Source organism: Populus euphratica, unplaced genomic scaffold (assembly GCF_000495115.2).
Source record: "Populus euphratica unplaced genomic scaffold, PopEup_1.0 scaffold36.1, whole genome shotgun sequence".
NCBI classification, from domain to species: Eukaryota; Viridiplantae; Streptophyta; class Magnoliopsida; order Malpighiales; family Salicaceae; genus Populus; species Populus euphratica.
Genome location: NW_011499908.1, coordinates 560,921 through 583,984, shown reverse-complemented (window position 1 = coordinate 583,984; position 23,064 = coordinate 560,921). Strand labels below are relative to the sequence as shown.

General features: G+C 34.8%; 3 protein-coding genes and 1 long non-coding RNA gene across 4 annotated transcripts; 3 read left to right on the top strand and 1 right to left on the bottom strand.

Annotated features, from left to right (window-relative positions):
- The first annotated feature begins 1,342 nt into the window (after window positions 1-1,342).
- On the top strand, window positions 1,343-1,790 carry LOC105133610 (uncharacterized). The gene is made up of 2 exons (XR_843829.1): window positions 1,343-1,549; window positions 1,590-1,790. It is a non-coding gene; the product is annotated as an uncharacterized LOC105133610 (long non-coding RNA).
- Window positions 1,638-3,793, bottom strand: LOC105133611 (60S acidic ribosomal protein P0). Its single transcript, XM_011037682.1, has 5 exons — window positions 3,333-3,793; window positions 3,168-3,236; window positions 2,561-2,659; window positions 2,057-2,449; window positions 1,638-1,951 (listed from the first exon to the last, which is right to left on the bottom strand). The coding sequence occupies exons 1-5, from the start codon at window positions 3,588-3,590 to the stop codon at window positions 1,808-1,810; spliced, it is 963 nt and encodes a 320-aa protein (XP_011035984.1). The 5' UTR covers window positions 3,591-3,793; the 3' UTR covers window positions 1,638-1,807.
- Window positions 3,794-5,001: 1,208 nt separating this feature from the next.
- On the top strand, window positions 5,002-8,734 carry SYP31 (syntaxin of plants 31). Its single transcript, XM_011037681.1, has 6 exons — window positions 5,002-5,401; window positions 5,483-5,733; window positions 5,815-5,960; window positions 6,189-6,227; window positions 7,931-8,128; window positions 8,284-8,734. Exons 1-6 carry the CDS (start codon window positions 5,152-5,154, stop codon window positions 8,441-8,443), a joined length of 1,044 nt encoding a protein of 347 aa, XP_011035983.1. The 5' UTR covers window positions 5,002-5,151; the 3' UTR covers window positions 8,444-8,734.
- Window positions 8,735-18,173: 9,439 nt separating this feature from the next.
- LOC105133608 (auxin transporter-like protein 2) lies at window positions 18,174-22,883 on the top strand. The gene is made up of 9 exons (XM_011037679.1): window positions 18,174-18,831; window positions 18,916-19,108; window positions 19,198-19,383; window positions 19,512-19,624; window positions 19,757-19,940; window positions 20,059-20,156; window positions 20,818-21,025; window positions 21,382-21,639; window positions 22,491-22,883. Exons 2-9 carry the CDS (start codon window positions 18,941-18,943, stop codon window positions 22,695-22,697), a joined length of 1,422 nt encoding a protein of 473 aa, XP_011035981.1. The 5' UTR covers window positions 18,174-18,831; window positions 18,916-18,940; the 3' UTR covers window positions 22,698-22,883.
- The last annotated feature ends 181 nt before the right edge of the window (window positions 22,884-23,064 follow it).

The window sequence follows — 23,064 nt, the reverse complement described above, 5'->3', positions numbered from 1 at the left end:
TTATTAACTTAAATATAAAAGTCTTCTTAGTTCTCATAAAAAAATAATTTTTTAAAAACAACCGAAATCAAACAAAAATCTAAATCTAAATTGAAGCCAGCACGCCCATATTCTATCTAGAGTTTTTTAACATTACTGAAAACAAATACATATACAAAATATTTCTCTTTACAAAACAAATTCAAAGTAATTTACAAGATGCTAGTTTTTTTTTTTTTTAAGTGCGATGTTTCCAAGAAGTCTCCTTTCCCCCAGATCAACATGAATCACGCAATCAGCTCCAACTGCAACAAGTTAAAAATTATATCGTTTTTGTTCCAAAAATACTGGAACATTGCAATGAAAAAAAATAATAAACTAGTCTTAGTTCTGCAAAACAAATTAAATAACATCTTTAGTTTTAACAATTAATTAATTAGTCCTTATATTTTTAAATCTATTCATAACTTCAATTCATTTATGTTCTTTTCCAATATATATTTTTTTATTTAAAGGGAAAAAATTGATGAGAGAAGAAGACAATCTTTAGAAGAAAGTAATATTGAATTAAGTATGATGAACAATGATCAGAAAACTAATTAATTAATTTTTTAATCTAGATGATGTATTTAATTCAATTCACAAAACTTGAAAGAATAATTTATAATTTACTTTGCCATTCACAGTTGAAAGAGCAGCACAGAGATAAAAAAGAATTTTATAAACAAACACTCCAAAAATCAAACGAGGCTCTGTACTCCAGACTTGCATACAGGCTGCCAAATGTTGGATTTGGATCAAGGGTGGGCCATCTGAGCATATCCATTGAGAGATGCTACTAAATTTATTTATTTTTAAACATAGCTTTTACGCACACATTTATACATTCTAATGGAAAAATATTATTTAGAAAAACTATGTTTATATTATTTAAAAATAACTATTAAATAATAAAATATTAAATTATAAAAAATAACAGGTCACTAAATCCATAACACAGATTTTAACTTATAACACGGATTTTAAAACCATGAAAATATCATAAAAAGCAAACAAAAAAACCATAAATTTCAAAAAGAATCAAAGTAGAAAAAATTAGTAAAGACTGAATATTGTTTTAGCATTTTTACACACACACAAATATATATATATACGCGCGCGTATTAAAAACGGGCCTACATCACTCCCGTGGCTATTGGCTCTAATGAAATTAACAGCAAGGACACTATTTGTTGAAAGCCTGTCCTGTTTTTTCTAGGCAAATGATTTCAGTTTGATTAAACCTTAAGGCCAGCGAGTCCATATTTCGGAATCGAAAATTCCCGGATCGAAAAATCCCGGAGATCTTATGGAAGACCGTGTTTAGAGGTTGCGACCTTGATAGAAAATGATGAAGAAAAACATTTCTTTTAAATAAAGATGAGTTACAAATCAAGGAAAATTCCAAGACAACAATTAAATGAAAGCCAGACTTGCACCAACTCCAGTGAAGAATACAAAAACGCTTCCAGCATATGGTTAACGTGCTTTCCTAATGAGCTTTTATTTTAATATCGGACTTCATTCCAAGGTGTAGGGGGGTTTATTTTAATATCGGACTTCATTCCAAGGCAGTGTAGGGGGATGGGATGAAATTAGGTATTGCCACGACCATTATAAAACGCACAAGAGAAACAGCATTCAAAATAGTAAAATACTAGTCACAGAAAAACCAACATTAAACTCATGACATGCCTAGAAATGGATAACAAAAACAGCAATAAAGGAAGCTAAAAGCTGTTCACCAAAACATGCTAAATTCTTGGATAGATGAAAAGCAACATAAAACTTAGTCAAACAGACTGAAACCCATGTCATCATCAGACTCTTCTGCCGGCTCTTCCTTCTTCTCCTCTTCCTTGGCAGCAGCAGGGGCACTACCAGAAGCAGCAGCGGTGACAGGGGCAGCAGCAACAGCAAACTTGCTAGGATCCTGCACCAAACAGAAAAATTATCACATTTTACAGTAACTGAAAGAATAAACACAATTTAAATCTTAAGGTAAACAGTCCAGCCAATGAATCAACAAATTTAAAACCTCCAGGAACTCTTTCACTTTCTCTGCCTGTGGATAAGAATACTCTGTTGCAACTGCAACAGCCAGAATATTCTTGTAGGCATTGATGAACATGTGTGGTGCAGCAGCAAGGGTCGGGTAAGAGGTGGCCAAAGACAACGAGGCGATCATTGAAACACCTGCAGCAAACTTCTCAACAAGGTCATCCTCTGTCAGGTCCAGCACCTCAGGGCTGAAGACAGAGCCATTGTCATAAGCAGACAAGACAACCAGACCATAAGAAAATGGCCTAATGCCAAGCTTTGCCAACAGAGCCGCCTCAGAAGAGCCAACCTTGTCACCCTTCTTGATCAACTCAACTGGGGTGATAATTTCGACTGTACCCTTGTTAATCTTGGTTGGGATATTAAGAACCTGAAAAAATAAACTGTTAAAATATAGAACAAATACACACCAAAGTCCATTCCAATTGAAGAAAAAAAAAGATGACAAAAACATAATCATAATGAGATTTAGGTTACAGACCTGGAAGAAAGAGGTCTGGGATGGGTCAAGCCCTGTGTTGCCAGGAGGGACAACAACATCAATTGGTGCAACCAGACCAACACGAGCAGGCGCTCCAACCTGTTTGAACAAATTAGAAGTGTGGGGTGCATTAGAAAAGGTCACAACCCACCTAAATGGAAATAAGATCAATTACCAGACAACAATTTGTAGGTTCTCTCGACTCAAAAAACTATAATTCATAAAGACATTTTGTTTCTTGTATGCACTTAGCCGCAGATGTATAATTTGAACGAAAACCATTATTGCATAGCACTTACAACAATTCAGCAATTGTAAAGTTGGTTCTTTACCATCAAGTTGCTAAGACTTATTTAAATCGCAACAAACCCTAGAGAAAAACTGGGAGTTTTAGTATATGTTAGACTTCCTAACTTCATTGACATAGCCTACAAGCAAAAGCCTAACTAAATATCATTAACAACACGAAAAAATATAGCTAGACAGTTTCGGTGATGGTGCGGAAGGTAGGGTAAAAAAGAGACTAAAAACCAAACATAATAAGTGACTAACAACGTAAATTAACAATAATACGAAACAATGAAGAGTTAGAATTAGCTTGGTGCACCTTGTACTTAGCAACTTCCTCGCTCACTTCCTTGAGATCACCTTTAGTGAAAATCAATCCAACGTTGCCCTATTCAATAAAAATGGTGAAATAAAAAAAAAAAAAAACCACAGACTCAAGCACAGATAAAAGAGAGTGAAAACATGTATATCTTTATATACCCACCTGGAGGAGAGGGATAAGGTTGAGGAAAGCTTTGTTTCCAGTTTTTTCGGAATGGATCCTAACAGACCTCTTCATCATGGTATTCTTTCCCATGAGCACCACAGAGTCACCTCTAAGACCCCTCCTGATATTCTGCAGCTGGTTAGACCCCACATTATCAGCTGCTGCAATCAAGATCTGGCTGTACTCGTCCAGCAATTGGCACAGCTTAGCATCGTAAGCGATTTTCTTATCAGCCTTTGATAGTTTGTTCACCATTTTTTTACTAGTTTGGTTTCTAAAACTAAGAGGAAGGTAAAGAACAACGCAAAAATGAGGGCCAAGACACGAAGCTAGACTTTTGTCAAGGCGGACAGCAACACCGCGGCTGTCTCTTTAACCTCTGAGGTATTTGGTGGAGAAAGTAGAAGGAGAGAAGAAATATAACCCTAAAAGCAGACGATAGGCTTGTGAGAGGTGAAACGTGTTTTTATAATGGGTTTTATAGGAGACCTAGATCGGACGGTTGGTGTTTGTTTCTTAGATTGTTATCTGATGGCTGTGACTTTTCCTTACTCTTTGGGCCTGACTTGGGCTCCGGAGTCTAGTTACCGTACCAGCCTTTATAATGGGAACTAGATCGGACGGTTAGTATTTGTTTTTTACAGTGTAATCTAATGGCTGGTTTTACTTGGTACTTGTTGGGCCTCGGTACTTCGCAGTGCAGTTGAATTTGCTGTTTTTTGTTCCTTATATATATATATATATATATATATTGATATTGTGGGCATTGAAGCGAAAATAATGGAAAATTGGTTCCTTCACCAAAATCATAGGTCTTTGATTGACATAATAAATAATTATTTATCATAGAACGAAAATGGATCCTTTAGTAAAAGATGTGGAAGATATTTTGGAAAATTGATAGAGTTTCAATTTATCTTCTGTATTCAAAACAAAATTTGAAACTTAAAATTGTTTGGCTAGGGAGTGTCTAGAAACAATTGCTGATAAATATATTCAATGATTATTGAAAAATTTAATTTTAATTGTTATTAATATAAGTTTACACTTTAAAGAGATCGTTGAAATTTATTTTAAATTTTAAATTTTAAATAAATAAATTGTACTAGTATAATATGTTTATAAAAACAAAAATTATACGTATAGGGACTAAAATAAAATTTAAAATTAAATAAAAAATATAAAATAAAAAGAAAAATTATGATAAAATACTTGCATATGCATCTGTTTAGCGTGATATAAGAAAAATGAAAATTTCATTTAAATATTAATTAATTTTTTTAATTTATTATTTACATATTTTTAATTTATTTTGTTAAATGTATATATCATATTTATATTTTAAATTAAAAAAATATAATTCCTAAAATTAAATCCATAATAATAACATATTTTTTTCTTAATTTTAAAAACTATCAACAGTGTAGCACAAATTTATTAATCCATAATAAAAATTTATAAGTATTTATTCAAAATTATAATAGTAGTTAGGGTTTAAAGTATTTTTTATTTAAAAATATATTAAAATAATATTTTTTATTTTTTAAAAATTTTATTTAAAAATATTAATTTTAAATAAAAAATTCAAATTTTTTTAAAATATGGATTAATCGGATTCAAACATACAGTAAGAAGATAAAATACTATTGTTTTCCTAGACTTCGCTATTTGATTCCATTCTAAGGCGCAGGTCCTGTATCCTTTATTCCTAAGCCCTCCTTCCAAGTCCAAACCCAGTAGCTTATTGTAAGAACCCTCCCCGACAACTGATTTCCACCTGTAACCGCCGCTCTAACAACCTCGGAGACCAAGCAAAATGACCTCCTCCACCACAACCACCACAAAATACCGAGATCGGACGGCGGAGTTTCATTCAATAACTCAAACCTTGAAGAAAATCGGGGGAGTCGCACCTGTTCATCAAAACAAATCTTATCAAGCAAATAATTCCTCTCCTTCAAAACCACTGCTCTCTTATACTACCAGATCCGAATTCAACAAAAAAGCTTCCTTAATTGGGTCAGGCGTCCACGAAACCTCACAAAAGATCTCCAGGCTCGCCCAATGTAACCAAGCCCCTCCCTGAATTGACCTCCTTGATTCATAATGTAACAATTTTATACTGATCCTTGAATTTTATTTGGCAGTGGCAAAACGGTCCTCAATGTTTAACGATCCAACTGTGGAGATACAAGAACTAACAGTGCTGATAAAGAATGATATAACGGCGTTAAATGCAGCCTTAACGGATCTGCAAACGATTCAAAATATGGAAATAGCTGATGGGAATTACTCAGAAGATAGATTTGTTCATTCAACAACTGTTTGTGATGATTTGAAGAGTAAACTTATGGGTGCTACAAAACGGCTTCAAGATGTCTTAACTACTAGAACTGAGGTTTGTGCTTTGCTAATGTTGTTTATTTATTAGTGTTTGTTTGTTAGAATTTATCTGATCTATTTCTTTTCAATAATGCAGAATATTAAGGCTCATGAGAATAGAAAACAGATATTTTCTACCAATGTTTCGAGAGAGAATCCGTTTCTGCGTCAAGCGAAGCCGATGACTGAGCCACCTCCTTGGTCAAATCCATCTAATGCATTTGCCAATTCACAGCCGTCTGGGTAAGTAATTTGTTTGTGTCTTGTTTGCCATATTATTGGGGTCTTTCTCTGGTTGCTGTAAGAATTTTGGCCGGCTGAAATCCATATATTGGTCTTATAATGTTTTGCTTAATATTTGGATTGTAATTCTTGTCGATATTAAATCAATTGCATTTTAGAAGTTGCACTGTATCGTAGAATTTAGTAGCTGCTGGTATTTGATTCACCTTTATTTCTGTTTCTGACCAGATTGCCACCAAATGGTGTTCAAATTGGGAACCAATTAAGGTATGTCTTCTTACATTTGTACATGCCATGATTGATCATTTCTGTTTACATGTTCTCTTTTAAGTAATGTTTTGTGTTCGTTGACTAATTTTGATGCGGTATCTAATTATCGACTTCACGGCTTCTATTCATTTCATTTCCAAAACATTTCCAAAACATTTCCTTAACACATGTATCACGCAGTCATGCCTTTCAACCCGTATCAACTTAAAAGCATGCTTGCATGTAAATTGCTGGCAATAGCATCAATTTCACCACGGGCTTTATAGAGGCTTTGGATATGTCCATGCTCCATACTGCATCTGCAGTGTTCGCTTGAGCCACTCAAGTATCTCCAAATCAAACCTGTTTCTGTTGTTTTTCTTCTTTTTTGTATCATCAGTATATAAACTGTACTAGAAGAGGCTAAATAGATATTGCCTGCTAAAAAAGGATGGAGTCATCTCCTTGCTCTTCTCCAAGAATATTTTGACTTGAAAATTGAACTTTCAATCTGAAACAGTTACTGCACTGCTAGATAAGCTGCTGGCTGCCATCACATAGTGATGAAACTTGCTCCAAATTAGAAACAATGTCGGTGATAGGTGGACTAGCTTTCCCTTCCAAATTAACACAATCACTGCAGTGTATGCCACCAATTCCACTGCTTTTGCTCCATTGAACCAATCATGGCATCCAAAATCTCAGCTAATCATAATTTTAGCCACTGCAAAATTAGATACTAGTTAGTGTCCCTCCATTATCATCATCCTTGAACATACCTCTCTTTATTTTCAAAAGTTTTAGGCTCTAAACTCTAACAATTCCACACCAAGGCCATTGGCATCACTTCAGTTAATACATTCAGGCCATAGCACTTAGGATAAAGGTACCCAATTGTTCCTGCTTCCTTCGTTGACCTGTAGTCATTAATCCTGCTTAGTTTCAGGACCCATGAATGACAATCTAAAATCCCAAACTCTTGTTGTCCTGTTCATGTTGAGCAATATGTTTGAAGACTTGATGTCTCAGTGAATTATCAGAGGGACTGCATAACTGTGAACATACTCAATTCCCCTAGCAGTATCAATGCAATCTTGATCCTCATTTTCCACTGAATTTATCCCTCTACTACTCTTTTCAATGTTGTTCTTTCTTGTAAATGATCATAAAGAGCTCCACTCTTCAGGTACTAATAAAGTAAAAGTCTCTCATCTCCATCTTCACAATACCCAACAAGCCTTAAATGTTTGTCGTGAAGCCTTGACAGTAATACCACTTCTTACTGAGAGGGACTCTCTTTCTCTGCAAACTTCATTATGTGGTCTGTTACCATTCTCTTAACTGCCACTTCGTAGCCATCTATTAATTTTCCTCTACAAACAAAAGTTGGCTAGAAACAAGGTCTAGCCTCCTCTGCTCAATACACAAATCTTGTCTGCTTATCCCTCGAGATCCTCTCATTAAGAGGATTACAATTGGATACAGTGCCTGATGATGCCTGTTGCATTCATTTGGGCGTTACCAAGTATTAAACCAAGTGAATCTGCTCTGTTGGTTACCGGATTTCAGTAAAATCAACTTGATTTTTATGTACTTACCTCAGCAGCCAATTTCCCATTTCATCATGCATTGGATATGGCTTTTCGAAAGTGGTTTAGTTTCCAAAGCTTTGAACTATAAATGGGCTCTAATGCTAATCAACAACTTGCTTTGGACCTCAGACGAAGGCCAGCTGTGGACAACACTCCTTCCCAGCACATGGAAATGTCCATGTTGCAGCAGGTAAATCCAAGACAGGAGAGCTATACTGAAAGCCGGGCAGTTGCCCTTCACAATGTGGAATCAACAATTTCAGAACTTGGTGGGATCTTTACACATTTGGCTACCATGGTTGCTCAGCAAGGGGAGTTGGCTATCAGGTCTGGCTTTTTTCTTGGATATTTACTGTCTGCATGTTTTATTTAACATGTACAGAGAGTTCATCATCCATCTGTTCTTTGATCTCTTTAAGAAACTTAGACTATAGAATATCCTTTTGTTTTCATAACAAGATCAGCTTGATTGATTTAATCAGGATTGATGATAACATGGATGCGTCACTGAATAATGTTGAGAATGCTCGTGGATCTTTATTGAGGCATTTGAACCAAATATCATCAAATAGGTGGCTTATGGTGAAGATATTTGCTGTTATAATATTTTTTCTCGTTGTATTCATCTTGTTTGTGGCTTGAATGTATAATTGGGACCATTCGACCCACTGATAGATACGCTGCTAAATGGCATACCCGGGATCCTTCCTATTTTACTAGTTAAGACATGTAGGTTGCCTTATTGTGAGGATAAAATCCCTTGTTTTGTAATTTCTTGAGATTGCATTTGTAGCGCAAACGAACCTGGCTTCAAGCTATATTCCCCGAAGCCATATTTACTGAAGCACATGTATAGATTAGGCAATTGTTAAACTTCCGTTATTTGACTGTGTGATTGCTGTTGCATCACGAAATGGCAGTACATTGATTAAATGAGAGATGCTTTTCTTCTCTCTGCACTTACAGATAGCGGCGGCCCATATACTTCTGGCTGGATTTAGAGTGCGATCAAAATTCATTGCCATTAGATGTTTAATTACAGTTTGACGCCGTGAGATTAATTGATAAAGAGACCGAAAACTTTTCCTACAAACCTTGAAGAAACGTGAAGAGTCAATTTGATGATTTTTTTTTTTATATAGGGGCACATTTGATAGATTGAGGATTTTTCATTAATCCAACTCATATGATTTTTCAAGAATGTGGCTATCATATGGCATTAAAACTCGTTGAAGTAGGATGCTTTTTGGAGGGTGCAATTAGTCAGTTTGTAAAGAAAAAATAATTTTCAGTTTCAAGTGAATGATGGCGCACCCATCTAGTTGGTGGAGAACTCAATCCTTGTTTCAACTATCTAATAATGCAAGTAATATTTGATTTCGGTGCAAGTTCTCCCATACATGTCTCCACTTTTTCATATATTGATTTAGAAGCAACCAAACGATTGTTGTGCTATTAATTCATTGATGAGTAAGCTGAGAATAGTGTCAAGGATATGCTGGGAGAAGTAATTAGCCACTAAGTTAAATTTGCTGCAGAATCTCCTTTTTCACTTCCTTAATTCGTAGTGGATGACTCCATATCGCTGTTGTTCCCCGCGAACTGAGCCTGAAAGTCCTAATAAAGGATAGAAAGTGGAAATCCTGAGAACTAAAGGATTGTCACATTGGCAAGATTGCAATAGCTAACTTCAACTTCAGCTTCGTGTTCTTTTTTGCGTCTATTGGCAAATGATCTGACTAGGGGTGACTACAAGGGAACCATAGCCTTCATATTAAGAAGTGGTGGCTGATTTCACATGCAAAGAGAGGTGGAAAAGAGTTTCTTCCTTTGCAATCTCATCTTGAATTATTATTTATAGCAAGATAAGGCCTCCCACGTTGTCACGAATCTTCGCTCCTATAATTTCTGAATTGGTTCAAAGTGGTTTTTCGGCTTTGGTCTTGTCTCGTAAAGCATTTCCTCTATATCAAAATTCGCACGTATATAACATCTGTTGGCTGTTAAAGAACTCTTATCTTGTTGGTCTATTTCTGGGTTATCTCTCAGCCATTATTGGCATTGAAAGATTAAGAGATCAAGCTATTGTTCTCTGCTTCATTTATTTATAGGACGTGTAAGAGAGAGAGAGAGAGTGTGTGTGTGTGTATAATTAATGATTTATAGGACGTGTAAGAGAGAGAGAGAGTGTGTGTGTATAATTAATCGTTACTTTGGTCAGTGTAGGCGCTAAAGATGACCACCCATCCTCTATGTGGTGAGACAGAATACTAAATGCTTAAGCATACAAGGAGAGAACCTATCTGTGTACGCTGCAAAAACAAACTCTGTTGAAAACATAACAAATCACTAATGGCAGACACATGGCTAATAATTTCAACTCTTCATTTTGCGTGATAGATTTGTATTGATCGTAGATGAAGCCGTTGAAAAGACTGAATGGTGTGTGATAATTCGAAGCGTTAGGCCGAAAAGAGCATGCTAGGCCTCATCATCAAGCATCGATGTGTCAGTTACTTACGTTACATGATATCCATCCTTCATGAATATTCCTAAAGGCACATGAGAGACCAAGCGCAAACGACAAGGCGACTGCAACTCATACACCCGGCGTACACGTGTACCCCCGGGCCCATCATCTCCCTCAAGGTTTCTCGACATGGATCGGTCTCTACGCTGCGCAAACAACGCACCCGGGATAGGCTGGATGATCAGGTCCTGTTCGGTGGGAGAGCCAGAATAAACACACAAGTGCAGGTGTCCCGAGCAAGATGGGCGTGTTTGGCTAAAACTTGGAGAACCCAACGTACCCTCACCAACTATTTAAGTTAGATATTTGTTCTTGCCTGAATTAAAGACAATGATCATGACGCTAGAATGTTGCCTTAATAGTGTCGTGTCCGCATTAAGGACACACATTCCACTGTTAGTTCTCGGTATAGTTTGGAAGCATGAAAATAAACAATTCTACCTCTCTTTGCGATGGAGGCTTGCAATTATGTGACTTGTTTGTCAGATTCTCTCGATCTCTCTCTCTGTTTATTTTTTTACCCCTTAAACTCTATATTTTATCTTTTAGTACTTGCATTGCCTCATTATTTCTTGCTTGTAATCTCCAATCCTTCAATTTGATGTTGGTTTCTATCTATCCATTTTTTTTTCGATGGTTTTAATTTGAATGAATTAACTTTTATTTTTCTTTCTTTCTTTTAGCCAAACAACCACACACACACACACATATATATGCACTATTAGATGATGTAAGAGTGCATCAGAATACGAAGTTCGTCTTTCGAACGTAAATCCCAAAAAAATCTGTTTCATGCTGTGCAATTTCTACTTGTTAGTAATATTTTGGGCATGGAAATAGATAAAGAGTAAAATTAATAGGTTTAAAAGTGTGAAAAAATATTTTTAAAGTGTTTATTTATTTTATAATTTTTTAGGATATAACTAGAATCTCTAAACTTAAAAAAAATAAAAAGAAAAGATTTATATATAAAAAATTTATATATATTTCTAACATGTTAATAATATAGTTATATTTTGAAAAAACAAAAAGCTGTCATTCAATTTTATCCCATTAGTCATTAAACATTAAAATTAATTAAAAAATTAAAAAATTTAGTCATTAAACATTAAAATTAATTAAAATTAATTAAAAAATTAAAAAAATAATTTAATAGATAATTAATCTCACTCCTGCTAAGAAAGTCCATATATCATAATTTTCACTTAATTTATTATATAATAAAAACTACTCACGGGTAATTTATTTATTACATAATAAAAACTCACTCTTATAAATATTTAAAAGAATGTGTTTTCTTTTCAATGTAATATTTTTTTTATTCACTTATAAACTGCAATAAAACTACTTTTACATAGAAAATCCAAGTCCGAGACACCTTAAACTACTCGATGAGCATGGAACCGGGTATGGTTGGTTATAATGATCACTCAGCTTATCGTGATGTTAATTTGTTTTGCTGATTAAGACTTCAATCGTAAAAAGGTTTACACAAACATGTTTTCCTTAGTCTTTACCACTTACATACTGCACCTGACATACCCAAAAAACAAGAGGAGTAATTAGTATACTGTTAATTAGCTTAATTAATTTGGTCGAAAACGAAAGTTTAGGTATGCCAAATTAATTATACTTAGGACCCCTACAAATCATGTATTTGTAGCTGCGGTAGTGATTGCAAGACAGACATGCTAGGAGGAATTAATGATGATGGTCTTCGTATGGAGATTTATTTGCATTCTTAAACGAATGATGTAATAGGGAAGCAATTTTTATTTTTATTTTTTCTAACTGCTGCTATGATTAATTAAGGATGTATTTATTAAAATGTTTGATGGAAACTTGAAATTGGGAAGGGCATAATTCATGGTTCCATGTCCTGCACTAGCAATCCTCTCCCTTCGCAGCTCTGGTTCATAATAAAGTATGGGCATTTAATTTTTAATAATGGCGTGAGTAACACTGAGATGGCGAACAATGATTTATGCCCCGTTAAATATCGAAATACCTTTAAAGCAATTTGCGGTGGTTTAATTGGATGGATGCAAAAAGCATGTCCTCGCTAGCTAGGAGGCCTATTCAAAACCTTATATATATATATATATTTTTTTTGCTTGATTCGTAGAGTGTAGAAAATACCAAGTATAAGGTGGTATATTGCCAAAGAGAGAGCATAATACCTATTCTGATGTGTGTGAACCAAAAAAAAAAGTTTTTTTTATTAGTACATTAAAATAATTTAAAAACACTAAAAATATATTAATTTAAAATAAATAAAAGCATAAAAAAATTTAATTTTTTTAAAAAAAATTAAAATATAAAAATAAACAAATACTTAATAAAAAAAATTAATTTTTTTAAAAAAATTTTAAAACATAAAAATAAACAAATACTTTAAAAAAGCTATATAAATATCCATTGTTGATGGGTTTCTTTTCATAATCACTGCCATTTCAATCAAATATTCTTAATTTCTAGGTGGGTTCTCAAGTTATTCTCACCGTACTGTGCAACATAAAATTTATTTAAATCACATTAATTTTTATATTTTAAAAATATTTTAGAAAAAATTTAAATTTTATTTATTTTTTTATTTCAATATTTTTTTTCATATTTTAATTAAAAATATTTTAGAAAAAATTTAAATTTTTTTTTTATTTGAATATTTTTTTTCATATCTTAAACTCTATGATTAAATTGTAAATCAAAAATATTTTACCCTAATAAATTAAAAAAAATTTACTACATTTTTACCATTTTTTTCTTTTAGAAAAAAAAACAAGTCACGTGAATTATAAAATAAACATTAAAACCTTTAAAGGTTATATTTAATTTTATATTTATTCTTAAAATTCTTCTCCCAAATAAATATTTATTTAAACATAAAAAATCCTCAAATATATAAAAGTAAAAACGTCAAATATAATTCACCAATCATCTTAATTAGAAAAAACAAATCAAATAATCAAAAACAAAAACAAAATAAAATATATTTATCCGAGATATCAGCGAGTCCCGTATGCCCATGCGGTAAATTCCAACCTCATCAGAAAACATATGCCTTCCATATCTATGTACGGTCATGCTTCCTGGTAAGAAGAGTGGAAGACAAGTATTCCACCATGTACATCACGCCATGCTGATGTCAGGGTTCCTTTTTCGGCAAATCTAAAAAATGCCCCTCCATATATTTATTTTGTTTCAATTTTACCCTCAAATAAATTTTTGTACCAATCTTATCTGCAAGCACTTTTGATTTTTCACTGATTAGAATTTCTTAAAAGAAAATGTCTTCGTTCCTTACAGGACCATATTGTTTCTTACACGCACGCAAAGAAAAATAATAACTTGGATGAAATCCAGCATCAAATATGGACGTTTATATTATATATATAAAAAAATAGATGGAAAGATTAATTAATTAAAAATCTCTAAAACTTAAGAGCAAATGTGATATAATTTATTTTTTTGAAAGCAAGATTGAGACTACCTGTATAATTGGGAGTATTTTTGAGGCCTGTCCTTTCCTTTTTGTCCTACCAAGTCCTGGCTAGTTAATGGGAGAAATTATTTCTTTCTATATTCATGTTGGAAAAAAGAAAATATTCCATGTATTTCTAAGAGAAAAAAAAGGTCTACGTATAATTTTACTCGAATAAACATGGTAAGGCAAATGACAACTTCAAGAGATTAGTCTAAGTGGTTAAGAAAATTATTTATTTATTTTTTCTGAGTTCAACCTGTGATAAATATTGTGCATTTAAGATCGTTGAGATATAAAGCCATCAAGAAGACAAAAAAGGGTAAGATATATGGCATGACATTATCAACATTTCTGTTTTACTATATATAGTTAAAGAATCTTCGTATTTAGTTATTAATTAATAATTCTCAATTTTCTGATTACTATTTCCTAGCATGTTATGATTTTTTTCCTGATCAGATTATGAATTCCTTCTGCATCTACTAATTGTGATCTAATATCCCTTTATGTCTGTATGCACATATACATGTATATGTATATGTATATGTATATGTATAAGTCAGTGTTCAGTGTAAAGCAAGATTAATGATTAATCCTTACCTAAAATCCTGAGTATAGCAGAAGAGAATAGAGAAACAAATTACATTGAAGGAGATGATGTTTAGTTATAAAGCACCAGCAGCTCTAATTACACCATAAACCAAAAACACAATTATAATTACCAACAAACTTTTCCTTGTGCCGCTGGCCATATTATAATCCCTCCATTATCTACAACTTTTGGAGGTAGCGTAGGGTCCGTAGAAACTTAATAACTAAAACAAATAACTTATCTCTTTAATCATTAGTTATCCCACCTTTGCAAGTAATGTGGTTAATAATGACAGAATTAATTACATTACTTATCCCACCTTTATATGTGTGTGTGGGTGTTGAATAATAAAAAAATATTTAAACAATAAATACTTGAAATCCCTTAAAGATAATATAAATATTTAAATTTTGTTATCCAATGCATAATAAAAACTTGAATAACGGATCCTGCAGAACACAAAAACTTCTTGTCTTAGCAAAAGCGCTCGATAACACGTGCATCATACCAGCGACTGCTTTGGATGTGTCCATGTTTTGTTTACTTTGTCGTCTTCTCTTGTCCTTATTGATGATTTCACATGGGAGTGTCGACTCCAGTAGTAATTTAGGGTTAATCAATTTTTGCTGGGGCTCTAACTTAATTCATACATTTTTTTCTCAATAATAATATATAAAATTGAGAGACAGTTATTCGTTTTAAGATTTAAGTTTTTCTTATGAAACTAATTTGACAGTCCCGACACCTAAAGGATAAATTACAAGTGAAAGAAAGGTATAATAAACACATCTCAACTAGAATAAATAAATACTAATTAATGTAAATCAAGAACAAATTAATTGAAACACTCTCAAGGGAAGTCCCGACACTTTCTGTTCGATTGAATCAGACGTATATACTAGAATTCATGCTTCTCAAATCTAAAAGTTCCAAAAAAAATTCCCAGTAACTTCTTTTTTTATTCAACGAAGTGAAACTGTATATTTTTCTTTTCTAATAAGTTATCAAGGAAGGCGACTCTCTTCCCCCTTCAGGCTAACCTTTTTGGAGAGCATGAAAGGAAATTAATTGATTGCACGCACGGTGCTGTATATCAACCAACCTACAAGAAAGCATGGTTATTTTCAAATTTTCATTGTCTGATGCGCATTTATCATTAAATAACCAGTCATGGGCAAGTATTTGGGCAATTTTTATTTTTTTTTGTAAAATCACTGTCTAGCTAAGAGAAAAAACCACGCTGATTAATTAATTAACTTGAATCATTAGTCAAGAGTAGGAGATAAAGTGAGACCGGGAGCATATTGTGGAAAAGTTGACATGCAAGGGGGAGGAACCGAGTGGGAAGATGGAGATGGAGATGGCCCCTCCACCCACTAAACATGTTTATTTACTTGAGGATAAGAAAATAGGCGTTAAAGACGCTATCAATCAATCGATGAAGATGAAACTCACTCACAAAGGATTGGATGCCGTAAACTTTTGACTGGAGAAAAAGAAATCAGTACTTTCACCAATCAAATCCATGCCAGAAACTTGAAAGACAAACCTACCCTCTGTACATGATATTCAAATCTATGATAAATTTGTGAGAAGTCATTACACACACACACACACATATTGTTTTAGTCTACATGAACTCGTTTTCTGCAATAATTTCGTGCTATGTGCTGTATAATGTTTGAAGTTCTTGGCTTTTTTTTTACGAGGCTGATACATTTGTTTGAAAGCGTTAATAATTTTCAATTCTTAGTGGAGTATTTTGAGCCTAGACCAACCTTTTTCATATTGAAACTACTTCAATTTAATGGGGGTTTTTGACATTGTTCCAAGAGTTTACATTAATTAATATAAATAAAATGCTTCGCTTGAATAAATGAGTCGAATCCTAATTTATAATTCAATACAGTTGGTTTTGAGAAAGCAATTAAAACACTCCATTTGCATCAATTCACTTGTGCTTTTAGAAAAACTATCTTATGATTTATATAGTTTTTTAGAAACTAAATTAAAATAGATAAAGATTTGAATTTATAAACTATTTTAATGAATCATGGTTTCCTTTTTTCCAACGCGATCATATTTTTATTATTGCATTTTATGGTGCTGGGACGTTGGGTTGTCGATGCAAAGATTAACTGGTTATAAACTTGGCAAATTCTGACCATTTTCAAAATTATCCACTGGGTTCTGTCCATCGATGAATTCTGGTAATATACTGATAAGAATAGTGAAATTAACATTATTTTAAGGATTTAGATGACAGATATAGTGCCGACTAGCTAATAAGATGCAAGGAGCTGTGAGGTATTCCATTTCTTAACGGAGAAAGAGAGATGTTTAAAGCAAATTGCTGCTATCCTACCGTGCAAAGGACTTCCCTAGTTTCCTCCATTAAACCATCTACTAAATTCCATGTATCCACCGGCCAGTGCATGGATAGGGGTTGGTGCTTGAATTGCTGTTCTAATTAATCTGTCTCTGTTCATGAACGAAAGCAAGCAGGCTATGATTTTGTTTTTTTTCCTTTTGGGCAACAACGTGTGATGGATAACTAGATAATTAGCCACACACGATCTTGGAGTATGGATCCACACTGTTGCGTGATTTAAATCTAGATGGCGCCCGCCCTCCTCTTGAAATTGCCTTTTCTTGTCCAAACGGGAGAGAATATTAGTCGTGCAATTAACGTCAAGTACTAATAGCATGAAAGAAATGGGAGATTTTATCGGCATCATTGCCTCTGCTTTCCCAGTATATTTATATAAAAATTGGTATGTAGATTGTGAGATTGCCTTGCTGAGAATATCTATCACCTTTCCCATTTTACGATGAACCGAGTATGTGTTTTGGATTGAGTTTTAGCCATCATAATCCCGATGGTACAAACATAGCTTTCCAGCAAAGTATCAATTAACACACACACCATCATTATCAAAGAAACGAAAGGGAGCTTAAGTCTCCAAATCCTATTCCAGGATGTGGAGGCCCTGGCTATCACGAACAAATCAATCAATTTGAACAGAGAAATTAAGAAAACAACACTTCGATGGCTGTGACATTCGAGCAGTAAATTAAATTAAATTAAAGCTTAACTTGACAATCAGAATTGTTTTCTGGCTAAGATTAAAATACAAATAAATAAAAATGAAACCCCACTGCATTAACTCTAAACAAATGCATCCTAACCTGTAGTTTATTCATATTTTCGGTAAACAAAATGTAACCAATGCAATGTTGCTGTTCTGGAGCTCCCAAGCCATTGACAGCATCCCTTGCTGCTGCTGCTTCTTTTGTAAGAGAAGGTTGAAATTTGAATTCAAAATAAAATAGAAGAAGCCAATTAATTAACCCTGTGAAGCTATGAAATTTGAAGGATGTAGTACGGTCTCTAATGACTAATTTAAAAAGAAATGGCAATTAATGCTCTTGAAGGCTCAAAGAACCTTCATGGAGAATTAAACAATTGGCACAAAAGAATATCAATCCACGGCGGCTTGTTAAATTTAAGAACTATATGTATTTATTTATTTTTATCTGAATCCACAGCATGATACATTGTAGCCTATTTTACGAAGCTTTTCGATATTTTTCAGAGAAAAGGTGTCGTTTTACTGCAAATTTAGTCTCGCTTTTTGTAAGTGCTCACCCAAAAAAAAAAACAAAAGTGCCCAACCTATTTAAAAAGGGGAGGGTATCATAGTAACCATTGAGACCAGCACACGACATTAAACAAGACTTGTAAACCAAAAACACAAGGAGGCAATTAAACAAGACTTGTAAACCAAAAACACAGGGAGGCAGAGGCAGAGGCAAAATATTTGTTTTGCTCTGTTTCTTAGAACACTATAGGGCAGGGCAGGGGGAGTTTCTCAGAAAAAAGCAACTACTGTTAGGCGTTTCTTTTTGTCAGATCTCTTCCAACCGCAGCGTACAAAGTTTCCTTTTAAAGATAAGAGTGATGGATGGATAGATTGATAGAGATACATTCTTTTGCATGCTGGGTTATCATTTTTGTCAACGGATTTTGATGCAGTGCACAGCCAATTCTTAGGAAAACCAGCTTTTTAGAGAAGGATATCTCATATTTAGTTGGTACAGGAGGGCAATTAATGTGTTGCCAAATTTCCATCGTTGTTTCTATAAGAATCTGCAATGTATAGTAGAATAGTAACCACTCTCAAGGGAAAGCTGTGACAGCCGTTTTTAGATTACAGTACTTTACTCGGTGTATTCTCACTCTTAAAGGCATAAAACGAGAGAAGCACCTGTGTCTTTGGCAAAAGGAGTTAAAGAAGTGCCAGCTTTGCAGAACTGTCGCACATTTGTCCGAAAAAGGCCCCTTAATTTCTCTGTCTCCAAATTATAAATCCGAGAGACATCTCCGAGGACTTCAAAACCAACTACCATCACAACTGTTTAAGGTTATTGATTTGTTCTCAGTGTGCTTTTGGTTTCTTGGTTTGGCTTGGACTTTGTCTTAATTATGGCTTTACTATTTATTTCAGATCTGTAGAGGAGCATTGAAGGAAAATGTCCAGTCAGAAACAAGGAGAGGAAGCTATGGTCTCTAGCTTCAATGACACTGAGCATGAAGAGAAAGAGGAAGTAAGCAGGGATGAATCCGGTTTTAGGCTTAAAAGCCTTCTTTGGCATGGAGGGTCAGTGTATGATGCCTGGTTTAGCTGTGCTTCAAATCAGGTACAATTACAAAATCAGGTCAAAAGCCAGTTCATAATTTGACCAAAACAAAGTTGATCTTTTCATTAGTTTTGACTTTTCTTTTGCAGGTTGCTCAGGTTCTGTTAACACTGCCATACTCTTTCTCTCAAATGGGGATGCTTTCAGGCATAATTTTGCAGATATTTTATGGTTTTCTTGGAAGTTGGACTGCTTACCTTATCAGTGTTCTCTATGTTGAATACCGAAGCAGAAAGGAGAAAGAGAATGTCAACTTCAAGAACCATGTTATACAGGTTAGCCTTCCAAAAACCCACAATATAAGAACAAAAGGAAGGAAATGAAATCCGAGTTTTATATTACGTCTTCCAAAATTATTTTTTTAAAATATCAGTTCTGTTTTGTCTAAATTTTGAGTCTGCAGTGGTTTGAAGTGCTAGATGGATTACTGGGTCCAACTTGGAAAGCTGTTGGGTTGGCCTTTAACTGCACTTTTCTCCTGTTTGGTTCTGTCATACAGCTTATAGCCTGTGCAAGGTTAGTTCTTGTTTCTTTCCTGTTCTTGTATTTCCCCCTACTTTCCCTTGTATTTCCCCCTAATTTCCCAGAGTTACTGAATATGGATTTTGTTAATGCACTGATTTGAGTGGATTATTTGGGTAATCACAGCAATATCTACTACATAGATGACAAATTTGACAAGCGGACATGGACTTATATTTTTGGAGCTTGCTGTGCGACCACAGTGTTCATTCCTTCGTTTCACAACTACAGAATTTGGTCATTTCTTGGGCTTGGAATGACTACCTACACAGCTTGGTATATGACTATTGCATCTCTTGTTCACGGCCAGGTAATTAAAATTTAGATCAACATCCAGATATTTCATAGGCATCGACTTTATTCACATTCCACACCAGCAGGATTTGATTTTTGCTTTTCCTTAAAATATTATTACCATTATTTTACAGGTTGATGGGGTAGCTCACTCGGGCCCAGCAAAGGCTGTTCTATATTTTACTGGAGCCACCAATATCCTCTACACTTTTGGTGGGCATGCTGTCACTGTGTAAGAAGTCTTTCTTATTTTTAAACGCTATCACCCTGAAAGAAACCAATTAAGGTTTTTAGTTTATTTATAATGGAAATTATGGGTTTAACAATGAGGACATTTTTTGCAGCAAGTTAATAACGATACCTTAAATGATAGAGTCATGAAAGCTGAGAGTTTATGAGATTCCATCCATAAAACGCCAAAAGAACAAAATTCTTCTGGTAAAAGATGCCGTGATTGACAGCCATGTGTTACACCTCAAACAGGGCCTGGTTTTGATTGGTAAAATGTAACTAACAAATGTTAGGTTCGTCAAGCCAGGAAAGTTGTTGTTAAGCTCTACGTAATCTATTGCCGTGTCATCAAATTAACTATAGGAACCTTGGCAAGCATGTTAGTTAATCATTTGGATTCAAATTCCAGTGTCGCCCGAGATGGAGGGATTTAGGGAAAAGTCCTCTCTTTATGTAGTCCTGGACATGTTAGGCCTCTTCTCTTTATCGTATTGAAATTTACACCCTAGTTCCTATAAAACAATACTTTACCGACTCATCTTAGCAAGAGACGAAAAGGGGGGAATTTATGGATTTATCATAACAAATCAGTCCTTCACTCTTGGTTGTAACTATTCATTTTCAAGTGGATCATTCTAATGGCCATGGCTTCTTGGTTATAGGGAAATTATGCACGCCATGTGGAAGCCTCAAAGGTTCAAGTACATTTATCTACTCGCTACCCTTTATGTGTTCACTTTAACGCTTCCATCTGCTGCTGCGACCTACTGGGCCTTTGGAGATCAACTCCTCACACATTCAAATGCTTTCTCCCTGCTACCCCGCACCGGATGGCGTGATGCTGCTGTTATCCTTATGCTTATCCATCAGGTTCTTGCACCCTTGTTCTTTTATCGTCATCAATAAAGCCTTGCGATCTATAATCAGTGATTAGCATTAATGATTAGTAGTTAGCGGGATAAAATAATCTTGTTTATCCAGCCTCTTATTGCAAAGAGACATTTTTGAATTCAAATATTTCAGAGAGGATTTGAACTCGTGATCTCTTACAATTCCAATGAGCTAACCATCTCTAGCTTGCTTGTAACAGTCATGATTTTTGAACTGCAAAATTGACGTGCACAACGGTGCTTATTAGGCAAAGATAATTAATATTGGTTGACAAAAATGTTGAGAAGTTTTAATTGATTTGATCGATTAATTTGGTGTGTGTGTCTGCATTGCAGTTTATAACATTCGGATTCGCTTGTACACCGTTGTATTTTGTGTGGGAGAAAGTGATCGGTATGCATGATACAAAGAGCATATTGTTAAGGGCAATATGCCGGTTACCTGTGGTCATACCTATATGGTTCTTCGCAATTATATTTCCTTTCTTTGGACCAATTAACTCAGCTGTGGGGGCTCTTCTGGTCACCTTCACCGTCTACATCATCCCTGCTTTAGCTCATATGCTCACTTACCGATCTGCCTCAGCTCGACAGGTAAATGGTCCATTGTCTCTACCGCTTATCTTTATCTCTACCTAATGCTTGCACTATATATCTGGCTGGCATTGTCTAGTGCTTCCATGGAGTTGCTAGTCCGTCACTATATTGATCTCACTTTATTATTAGTTACCAAAATTTCCAACACAAAGGAATAGGTGGACGTACACTTACCCTGATAGTTACTGTTGCTGGGATTGCATCCAATGATTAGTCACAGGGGAAGTCTATTTTGGTCCTAATTTCATGCTAGCTTACTTAATTTGGTTGTATTTGCCAGTTAATTAGCAGACCAATCCTAATTTTGACATCATAGAGATCAGAGAGGCGAAGTTGTTGATAGGGTACTATCCTGGTTACAGAAATTAAAGCACACCAAAAGCATTACAAGATGTTGTCGAAAGGGTACGATACGCTGTTGTCTTGTATAAATTAATTGAAAGGCAACCTTACTGATTGTAGAAAGTGCAATAATTTCATGGATAGTTCCAGCTCGATAGCTTAGCTTGGACTGTGGAATTTACCCCGTTATTCTAGCCCCACTAATTGGTTCAACGGCTGAAATTTGAAAATTTATTACAATGATGAGGTTGGTCGCATCTCCTTGTCTTTCAGTTATTTGCCACATATACACTTATACTTATTCCCTTTTGTACTCTTGGCGATAGCTGGCTATCTCTCTGAACGTGCTTCCTGGGGTCACTGGTCTTATTCCTAATGACGCAGTAGAAAGTTAAGAATGGACAAATTCTAGCAGTGCTCGTTAATCTGTACATGTGCACATCTTTTAAGCTGTAGCATCCTTAACAAGTCTCTTAAAATTGTTTGTTTCGTTGTTGCAAATGCAGAATGCAGTTGAGAAACCTCCTGTCTTCCTCCCAAGCTGGACAGCCATGTACGTATTGAATGCATTTATAGTGGTATGGGTACTTGTGGTTGGCTTTGGACTGGGAGGGTGGGCTAGTATGTCCAATTTCATCAAGCAAGTTGACACATTTGGCCTTTTCGCCAAGTGCTACCAGTGTCCACCCTCGGCTGCTGCAAAAAAACATTAAGTTTGGGATTCCCCGAGTTAATAAACCTTCTTATAGCATTTTAAATTGTCTCTCTCATGTATTATACACACTACACAGGGGCTGGCAGTAGCATCTCCCCTGCCTTGTGTTTTGCATAAGCCCTTCTATAAATAGTAGCCTATTTGCGAATAGTGATGTTTGCTTGCTATAGTATATGATCATGTATCAATGCTGTTATTCTCTGTTCACAAAAGCACATCTCAGAGTTAGCAAATGTAGTTACTGGGGGCATCTTTTAGTTGTCTATTGAAGAATCTGCAGTACTGGCAATAGTGGAGCGTGCCTCTGGTGATGTTTGATAAACCATCTTTGCCCGAGAAGATTTGGGGGGGGGGGGGGATTTGTC

What these genes read in the sequence shown, in the direction of transcription:
- LOC105133611 (XM_011037682.1), bottom strand. Translation starts at nt 3,590, where the DNA reads ATGGTGAACAAACTATCAAAGGCTGATAAGAAAATCGCTTACGATGCT. An exon ending in AGGAAGTTGCTAAGTACAAG is followed by an intron (nt 2,660 to 3,167) that starts GTGCACCAAGCT and finishes TTGTTCAAACAG; the next exon opens with GTTGGAGCGCCTGCTCGTGT. An exon ending in CCCAGACCTCTTTCTTCCAG is followed by an intron (nt 2,450 to 2,560) that starts GTCTGTAACCTA and finishes TTATTTTTTCAG; the next exon opens with GTTCTTAATATCCCAACCAA.
- SYP31 (XM_011037681.1), top strand. Translation starts at nt 5,152, where the DNA reads ATGACCTCCTCCACCACAACCACCACAAAATACCGAGATCGGACGGCG. An exon ending in GCCAATTCACAGCCGTCTGG is followed by an intron (nt 5,961 to 6,188) that starts GTAAGTAATTTG and finishes GTTTCTGACCAG; the next exon opens with ATTGCCACCAAATGGTGTTC. An exon ending in CAAGGGGAGTTGGCTATCAG is followed by an intron (nt 8,129 to 8,283) that starts GTCTGGCTTTTT and finishes TGATTTAATCAG; the next exon opens with GATTGATGATAACATGGATG.
- LOC105133608 (XM_011037679.1), top strand. Translation starts at nt 18,941, where the DNA reads ATGTCCAGTCAGAAACAAGGAGAGGAAGCTATGGTCTCTAGCTTCAAT. An exon ending in TCAAGAACCATGTTATACAG is followed by an intron (nt 19,384 to 19,511) that starts GTTAGCCTTCCA and finishes TTGAGTCTGCAG; the next exon opens with TGGTTTGAAGTGCTAGATGG. An exon ending in GGTGGGCATGCTGTCACTGT is followed by an intron (nt 20,157 to 20,817) that starts GTAAGAAGTCTT and finishes TCTTGGTTATAG; the next exon opens with GGAAATTATGCACGCCATGT.